The following is a 9,043-nucleotide window of genomic DNA, read 5'->3' on the forward strand; positions in this document are numbered from 1 at the left end:
AATGCACAATCTGACTGCTGATGTAGAAAATCTAAACCACTAGGAAAACTTAAACATGGTTGAAGTGAATGATTTCCTGCGTCAAAAACAAGGGCGCATTTTTAACGCGCAGAGTTAACATTTCACGCGGATCACACTCAAGTGCAGTTGTCTGGGTTTTGAGAGCGCCTACTACAACGTCTATATTTAGTTGTTGTCATGTGTCGCCAGTGTCAGCTGGTATCCCGCTGCAGGACACGCCTCTGAGCTGAATGGGGTCCGCCGTGCGTAAAGTCCGACCTGCCGCGGACCCAAACTTCTACATGTCGCCAAAAAGTTTTTAAACTGCGTTTTCACTCGATACCACTGGCTGCTTTTATTTATTTTGGAGGGACTACATGCAGCGATGACTCGCGAGGAGGATCTCATCCAGATTGCAAAAAAACTGGACAAGATGGTGTCTAGAAATAACACGGTGAGACTATTTTGGCAGCCACAGGTGGCGCGTTGTCCTGCAGCCGCGTGTCGAGCACAAGGCCCGTGAACGTCTCTTCTGGAAACCAGCACGCGTCCTTTCTTCTTTTTTTTTTTTTTTTTTTTGATCGAGCCTAAATATGTGTGTGATTTCTGTTTCTGGACGTTTTTCCGGACACGCTGCAGGAATGTAACGCGATCCGGACTGTACTGTTACAAACGATCGACAGGTGTTTCAGCGCGCGGCTTTTCTCTCACGGATTCAGTCTTTATGCGCGAGAGTCAAGTTTTATCCCCTGTATGGAGTTTAGTTTTTTGTTTTTTTGTTTTGTTTTCTGCATGTCGCTGCTGAAGTAGAGCTTTTCCCCCGGTTAGATCGTGCGGCGGATGGTAAACAACGGGCCTGCGGGTAAGGTCGTGCTCGTGTTGTGACTGAATCTGCAGACGCGACATTTTCATGGCGCTCCTGCTCAGTGAGAGCGCTGCGGTAACTTCTAGGTCACGAACGATCAGATAAACTCCCTCCAAACCGCGCTGTGAAGGCTGCTTCGGAAAGGTTTTATGAGTAAAAGAAGACGTAATAAAACAAAACACAACAGAGACATCAACTCTTTCCTAATCAGATTAACGCTCACGTTTTCAGTTTCGTCCAATCAGAGCGTGACGTTGTGATCACATAGATCTTCTGCTCCACGATGCCATGTGTTCTAAACTGTGAAGTATTAGTGTTGTTAGCTGTGTTGTTTTGTGTACAGGAGGGCGCCATGGACCTGCTGAAGGAACTCAAGAGTTTCAATATGACCCTCAAACTCCTCCAGGTGAGCTCAAACACTGCTGTTCAACCACATGACAGGCACAGTCTGGCTTTTCACGTGTGTTATTAATCTGTGATATTCTCCCAAAGGATGTTCCGACATCTTGAGCTTCTCCACCTGCCTCCAGCTCTTATCCAAATGCTCAAATGTGTAATGCATTGTTGTTTGTTGACAGTATTTATTTGTGTTTTTCTCAGGAAACAAGGATCGGCATGTCTGTGAACGGTATCAGGAAGCACTGCACAGATGAAGAAGTGATCGCCCTGGCAAAGGTTCTCATTAAAGACTGGAAGAGGCTTCTAGGTACTGACATGGCGGCCATTCAGACACACACGACGCACGGAACAGTGAAATTGATGTTTGTGCACTGAATCCATCGCCGGCCGGGACGTTGTGCTCATGTGGTTTCTCTCTGGCGCTCACTCACGCAGATTCTGGCCATTCTCACTCTGAGAAAGCAGCTGAAATGAAGAACGGTTTGGACGCCGACAAGACTGTGCCGTCTCCCAGCAGCTCGCCCTCGGAGACACACAGCAGGTCAGTCGTTTTATCCACGTTGTGCAGAAACTTCACAGACGCAGCTGATGAAGTTTAACACGGCTCTGCGAGGTTTTCCCTCTTGCCTGCTGTCAGACCCACGGAGGTGACTTCAAATGGCTCATTTCTGCTTATTTCAACAAATATAGGCCAAGGAAAAGAGCTCGACCCTAGAAATATTAACAGCTCCGTCGAAAGCTATTCAAAATTCAATAGGTTGTGTAAAATGCTGAGAAAAGGCGATAACATATCAGCCTACACACTTAAATTATTGATCATGTTGTTAAACATGAGGGGAGTTTTCCTTCACCACAGGGACTCTAACTGCTTTGTTGTTGAATGTTTTTCATGTAAGTATCATTGAAATATTACTTCGAAATGAGAAGGTCTTTTCCTGGCAGCTGTGGAAGAGTCGGTGCCCGTAGTGCTGAATTTACATGGGGAAAAATAATCATTGCATTTTGTCACATTTAGGAAAGGTTAAGGAATTCAAAAGAAACACAATTAAATCTGAAATTTGACTGCACTGAGATAATTATATGTTTGGTTCTCAAGGTAGTCACAGCAAAACACTGTGAAGGTAATGTCCCCCAATGGAGGTTTTTTTTTTTTTTTAATTTATGTTTTTTGCATGAACAGTTTTGAACAAAAGCTCTGGCTTCTTTTCTAAAGCTCCATTCAGTGGACTGGATGTTTTCCACCATTGGAATTGGAGCGATGTCAATGTCATCTGATGTTGTTTCAGAGAAACTTTCAGAGAGAAAGTGTCTGATTTTATCTCTGCCTCCACCGTTAATCATAAATCTGAATAGTGCAGAGAGAAAAAAGTGCGTTTGGCCTCAGATCAGAGGTGAAAAAAAAATTGTACTTTCCTTGTTTCTGTTAGTCACAGGAGACTGGATGTTCCATTGAAACACAACTCCGAAACTGACAAAAAACAGTCTGACACGAACAGAAAAGAGAAACTGAACGACGACCACAGAATCAAGAAGAAGCACGCTGAAGACACCGGGGTTGAAAAACACCCGGAGGACCTACAAAATGAGAAACATGTCCGAGAAATCCAAAAAGAGAAACGAGCACCTGCAGAAATGGAAAACAAGAAACAGAAACCTGCGCAGGAACCACAGAGCGAGAAACGGAACCGGTCAGAACCGAGGAAAGAAAGGCCTTCAGAGGACACGAAGAAGACACGACACGTGGACGAGGTGAGGAGGGAGAAGCCGAGCGAGGAGCTGAAGAGACACGGCGGTGGAGACGACGCCAAGAGGGACAAACACAGAGAGGAGAAGCCGATCAGCACGTTTCAGCGAGAGAGGCCGACGTCCGAAGCCCAGAAAGAAAAAGCTGCTGACGTCCACAGGCCCATATTCGAAAGGTGAGAGAAGGTGGCGGATTGAGGAGCTACTGGTTGCTCTGTCAGGCCTCAGATTGAAACGCCTCGTTCCAGGCGAGGAGTGCTGGACAGCAGCGTTCTGTACCCCACCCGCTTCCCCTCCCCTCCCCGGCCCGCCCGGCCTCCTCCGCCCGTCAAACGCCCGTCTGTGGATGCGAAGAGAGACAGGTCTGGAGCCCCGCATGGCAGTGTCTGTCTGAGCAGCACGTGTGTGCGCTGACATTTTGTTCTCACAGTTTGAAAACTGGACGCGTCGTCTCGGTAACAGGACGCCTGCTGCTCGTGGTGCATGCTGTGCCTTTGTGCCTGATCGCAGCATGTCTCCTCGTCTGGGCTCTGATCTGCTCTGATCTGCTCTGCTGTGACTCGTGCTCAGGAAGGACGGTAAAGACTCTTCCTCCCGACCTCCTCGGCCCAGCCCGGCCTCTCCGCAGGCAAAGAGGCCGTCAGTGGAAGTAAAGAAAGAAAGGTCAGGAGTGGTTAGGTGCATGCCTGGAAATGAAAGGAGGGTTTTATTTAAAAAAAAAAAAAAAAAAAAAAAGACTCATACGAATGCTGATTTCCACATCAGGAAAGCTCCGGCGGACCCAAACGCTCCAGTCGCTCGCACTCCGTTCCTCCTCCATCCTCCTCCTCAGAGGTCAGGCTCTGTCCGCTCACCTGCATGCAGCGTTGTGACGTTCACGCTTGTGATGCTCAGAGATGTTTCCCTCGTTTAGAAAGGAGCCTCCTGACCCCAACGCCCCCCTCCCTCCACTCCCCCTCCACCTCCACCCCCCTCCTCCTCCTCCCAAGAGACCCTCTCTGGATGGGAAAAAGGAGAAAGACAGGTCTGGATCAGTTGAGTCCTCCTTGCAGACTGCATGTTCTCACTGCCTGGACGTGTTCCCGAAAATAACCCCGAGCCTCACGTCGGGTTTCCCCTCCACGCTCTGAATCCTTGTGTTGTTTGCCACAGCAGGAAGGCATCAACAGACTCCAAGCCCCCTCCTGAGAAAAAGCCATCAGATCACGTTAAGAAAGACAGGTCTGGGCTCCGGAAAGTATTTGGTATTTCACTGATCCGTGAAAAATGCTGCTTTATTCAAAACAATGCAGCGTCGTATTAATATGTCACCGTTTGCATTCGCATATCAAGCTGGGTTTAGATGTTTTTCCCTTCGGTACCAAAGCTGTTTTCTCCCCGCAGGAAAGATTCGGTGGACGGCAAAGTGAATAAAAAACACTCGGATGAGGCAAAAAGAGACAGGTGTGCCAGTCCCAGCATGAAAATGAATGCTTGAGCTCTTCACAAACTCGTCTGCTGGTTCTCGCTGCATGAGGATGTGTGTGGATTATACTGACCGCCACCGGATCAGCATCAGAATCAAATGCACATGTTTCCTTTTGTCAGGAAAGATTCATCTGACTCTAAGCCACCCCCTCCCAAAAAGCCCAATTTGGAGGTGAAAAAAGAAAAACCCAGGTCTGCAGATGCCAGGAAACACAATCCACATCACGACATGAAGCTGAACACGTATCTTTTCTTCCCTTAAACAAACATGGGTGTCGGTGCGATGTTGTTTCAGGAAGGACTCTCCCGACCTGAAACACGGCCAGCCTGCGAAACGTCACTCAACCGACTCCAAGCCTGAAAGGTAGGACCGTCGTACCGCCGAAAACTCCGCCACGCTTTGGAGTTTACTGCGAAGAAACCGTGACACCCGGATGTGACCCGTATTGACTCGGAGTGTCTCGTCACTCAGACGGGAATCCACTGACGCAAAGACGTGCAGCTCGCCGCCTGCGAAGAAGCTGGCTGGTGAAAGGTAAAACCGGAGAGACCTCATTTAAATCTGTTTCATGTGGAAGTTAATGATGAAGTAATATGTGTGTGAAATGGAAATGACCTGAATTACAGGAGAGAGTCTCACTCCTCCAAGCCTGCTCAGCCCGGACCTCCGCAGAGGAAACCCTCCACTGACGGCATCGACAGGTACAGAAATATATAATATACAGATAAACAGCTAAAATAGTTCAGCTGATAAACAGGGTACAAGTTTTCACATCAACTGTTTTTTTGTTTTTTTTTTTTTTTTTCAGAAAAGCCAAAACCGAGGCTCCTAAGACTCCCACCACACCGACCAGCCCCCTGTCCCCCGGGTTCAGCTCTGCCGGGGGGCCGCTGTCCCCTCACCTGGCCACCGGGGACTCCGTCAGGGACAAATGCATTGAGATGCTGGCGGCTGCCCTGCGGACAGACAGTGAGGCTGACGTCCATCAGTAACCGCGTCCTCCCCAGCAGCTGGACAGATTTAAAGCAGCCTGCTGAGCCAGACTCACACCGGCTCATCAGTGCAGTCGTACATTAATACATTTTTGTATTTTCTGCTCTTTATAGATGATTATAAAGATTTTGGAGCCAACTGCGATGGCATGGCAGCTGAGATTGAAGATCATATCCTTCAGATGTAGTAACTAGTTTTACCGTGTTTTATTGATGCAGTGAATGATGAATTGTTCTCGCCAGAGAGGCCGCACGGCGCCGTGATTCATCCTTTACGGTTTGATAACACATATCTACCAGGAGATCAAGGCCACCGATATGAAGTACAAGAACAGAGTGCGGAGCCGCATCAGCAACCTGAAGGACCCCAAGAACCCGGGACTCCGGAGGAACGTCCTGGCAGGAAGCATCGAGCTGAAGCGCATCGCCACCATGTCTGCCGAGGTGCCCGTGCGCCACGAACACACCGAGCCTCCTCTCCGCGCTCCGTGTATCTCCTGCTTAACTTTGCACACGTCTCTCTCTCTCCCCGCTCAGGAAATGGCGAGCGACGAGCTGAAGCAGCTGAGGAACGTTCTCACTCAGGAGGCCATCAGGGAGCACCAGATGGCCAAAACCGGAGGAACCACCACCGACCTGCTGCAGTGCGGCAAGTGCAAGAAGAAGAACTGCACCTACAACCAGGTACCCGGGCTGGGCCGCCTCCGCAGGGGATGAAGGGACTCTTAAAATCAGGAGTGTTGAAATCCTTCAGAGTGGAATCTCTCGTCTGTGTTCAGGTGCAGACGCGCAGCGCCGATGAGCCGATGACCACGTTTGTTTTGTGCAACGAGTGCGGCAACCGCTGGAAGGTGGGTCCTCTCTCTCCGCCGTCGGTCTCCGGAATGTATTGTTTGATTGATAACACTGACTTTCTTCTCTTTGCGTTTCAGTTCTGCTGATGCCTTCGTGGTGAAAAAAAACCTTTTATTTTTCTGAACAAATTGGCGTGCCTTGTTTTCTATACTGCGGGGGAGGGGATATGATAAATTATTGTAGCCAGTGATTTAAAGAAATGATGGTTGTTCTTACAATTTTTACTTGAAATTTTGAATTTTTTTTCTAGTGTATGTTTCATAATCAGGTTTTTTGCTTTGTGTAGATTTGACTGAGCTTGAGTGTCAGTTTGATGACTGAGTCATTGAATCAACCCCGTAGTAACTCATCTGTAATGATCATGGTGCTGTCACAGTAAAGAGACTCATAATCCATTCAGCCCAATACGTCACGGTGCAGCTTCTCACTTTGTATATATCTGATTCTAATAAAACTGCTCAAATTGCCAGTGTCGTGTTGTTCAGTAATGCTTCACAGTTCAACTTCACAACTCCCGAACATGCACCGTAACACGGAATGCAGCTCAGTGGATTAGCGTGGGAGTCTTTACAACGTTTTTTTGTGACTTTCTGCCAAATCAGTTTTAAACTGGAGCTGCAAAACACGTTTAACCTTTAAAGTGATTCAAGCACGGCTCATAAAGTGTCATATATAGTTTAATACATGTATAAAAACGGTCGCCTGTGCTGCATTTAAGAAGATTCAATTACATTTCAGGATGGTGAACATTTTATTCCATTTGACTACAGTTTAACTCTTCAGCGTATTTTTGGAGACAATTTATAGATTTCTGCTGCTTTTACTATCTTGGCTCTTTTTAAGCGGTTTTTCATGTCTTTTCCCTCCATTTTTATTTTCATTTGTTTTAAAAAGTTTTTCCATTTCAAATTTTTTCAATCAAATTTCTATTTTTTCCCCTTTTTACTTGTTCCTCCTTTAAAAATCCATTTTCCCCATTCTGTGTACAAATATAGTAAAAATAAATCTTTTTAAAAATGATTTTGTGAAAGCTTCATGCAGTCTTCACAGAGGGGCTGGAGCCACAGGTTGCGCACCGCTGGGTTGGAGGCTGGGTTGGAGGCAGTGTGAACATTTTCTATTGCACCTCTTAAAGCAAACAGTAGGTGGCAACAATTCATCAGAACTCCAAACAAGGCTTCCATCAGTTCATACAATTAAAATGTTTTCTCACAGGTCAATGGCCAAGACACAGTAGTGTTTGTTAATGTGAGTCCAGGCGGCTGGTGAAACCACCCACAGCTTCCGCTGTAATCAATAATCAAAGCCGTTCAACAGCATTTCCAGATAAAATCTATTTCCTGATGATTAATATATTCGTGCTTATGGCAACATGCAGTTTACACTCCGCTCATTCTCTGTGTTTTAGTACATTCATGTGTGTGTGTGTGTTAATTCTACTGTCAGATGCACAGTTTGTCTTGGCAGAGCTTCCCAGCAGCCCTCTGGCTGCGTGACGCCATCTGGGTTCCTGTAAGCTTAAACTGCGTTCATTCACGTCTTCTGCTGCTCCCATTAAAAGAGCTCCGGTGTTCAGGCCAAGCGCAGAACGCCCCATCAGTCATGTTTATTTGACAAAGGTCTTCACATCCACTTGAGTCAAAATCTCCACTTAATGCAAACTTTCAGTGCGATCATCAACATCACGAAATATCTCATTATTACCAGCATTTCAGCAGAACATTCTTCTCTTATTGTGAGAATTATAAATCTCCAAATTTTGCCCTCCGTAGGATATTTTGTTCCACTACATATTCTGATGTTTTCCCTCCATGGCAGCTGCTCGGATCAGCGACCTTTGTTTTTCCAACAGATGCTGAATTTTTAAGTGAGAACAAAAGCTGCTCAAAGAAAGAAATCTCCAAAGTACTTTCAACATAAGTAATGTCCTCATTAAAGTGCAGATTCCCCTTTCATGAGAGTTTAAAAGCGCGGCATCTTTTCTCCAAGTAACTTCTCCATCTGTCCCTGACAAAGAGCTCTCTGTGTGTTTTGTGACTTATACTGCAGCATTTTATAGTCAACTGTGCACATTTGAATTAAAACCCGTGTATTTGGCTCATCTGATGGAGTCACAACACAAAAAGTCACAGATTATGAAATATTTATGGAAATCATTACAATTTAGTTTATGTGTTGTTTTCTAAAGATGTTGATATTTATCATATTAACTTAAAGAAATGTATGTTTATTGTACATGTTTCTTTTCATTTAGTAAATCTCCAGTGTACTGCATAAAATTTACTATTTTTGACTTTTTTTTTTTTTCTAAGACCAAGAGGTTAGATCTAATCCATCGTCTATTAAATTGGGGTTGTGAGGTGCTGTTGCTGATCCCAGCTAACGATGGCCGGAGGGAGAGTACCGGTACATCCTGGACAGGACAGAGAATCACACATTCTCTCGTTCACACCTTAAGGCAAATTGGGGTCACCGATTAAACACACATTCATGTTTTCGGACTGTGGGAGGACTGAGAGTTCCACCCACCGCACCACACTGAGGCCCTGGGTATATATAGATACTTTATAGATAGTCTGCAGCTGTCACACTGAAGTTGTAAAACCTTTCTCTCCACCACACTTAAAATAATTTCTATTTTAAAATGTACTGAAAGAAACACAACTATAAAAACTAGATTACCAGCCATGTACTGTTTTCTGATCATGGTTTATTTTCATA

General features: G+C 45.9%; 2 protein-coding genes across 4 annotated transcripts; both read left to right on the top strand.

The window, feature by feature from the left end:
• The first annotated feature begins 216 nt into the window (after window positions 1-216).
• tcea3 (transcription elongation factor A (SII), 3) lies at window positions 217-6,789 on the top strand. Its single transcript, XM_030102766.1, has 13 exons — window positions 217-454; window positions 1,209-1,271; window positions 1,466-1,571; window positions 1,700-1,805; window positions 4,770-4,838; window positions 4,947-5,009; window positions 5,102-5,176; window positions 5,284-5,444; window positions 5,582-5,638; window positions 5,757-5,911; window positions 6,005-6,151; window positions 6,247-6,318; window positions 6,400-6,789. Exons 1-13 carry the CDS (start codon window positions 386-388, stop codon window positions 6,406-6,408), a joined length of 1,152 nt encoding a protein of 383 aa, XP_029958626.1. The 5' UTR covers window positions 217-385; the 3' UTR covers window positions 6,409-6,789.
• Window positions 2,503-4,763, top strand: LOC115396756 (serine/arginine repetitive matrix protein 1-like). 3 transcript variants are annotated; one of them, XR_003932399.1, is made up of 4 exons: window positions 2,503-3,183; window positions 3,256-3,369; window positions 3,578-4,450; window positions 4,595-4,763. XR_003932399.1 is itself a non-coding variant. In XM_030102771.1 (4 exons), exons 1-4 carry the CDS (start codon window positions 2,897-2,899, stop codon window positions 3,918-3,920), a joined length of 642 nt encoding a protein of 213 aa, XP_029958631.1. In that variant the 5' UTR covers window positions 2,503-2,896; the 3' UTR covers window positions 3,921-4,763. The 3 variants fall into 3 exon arrangements, 2 of the variants coding, with proteins under 2 accessions (XP_029958631.1, XP_029958630.1); XM_030102771.1 differs by having other exon boundaries at window positions 3,578-3,670; window positions 3,773-4,763; XM_030102770.1 differs by having other exon boundaries at window positions 3,578-4,763.
• Window positions 6,790-9,043: the final 2,254 nt, after the last annotated feature.

Source organism: Salarias fasciatus, chromosome 11, assembly GCF_902148845.1.
Source record: "Salarias fasciatus chromosome 11, fSalaFa1.1, whole genome shotgun sequence".
In the NCBI taxonomy this organism is placed as follows: domain Eukaryota; kingdom Metazoa; phylum Chordata; class Actinopteri; order Blenniiformes; family Blenniidae; genus Salarias; species Salarias fasciatus.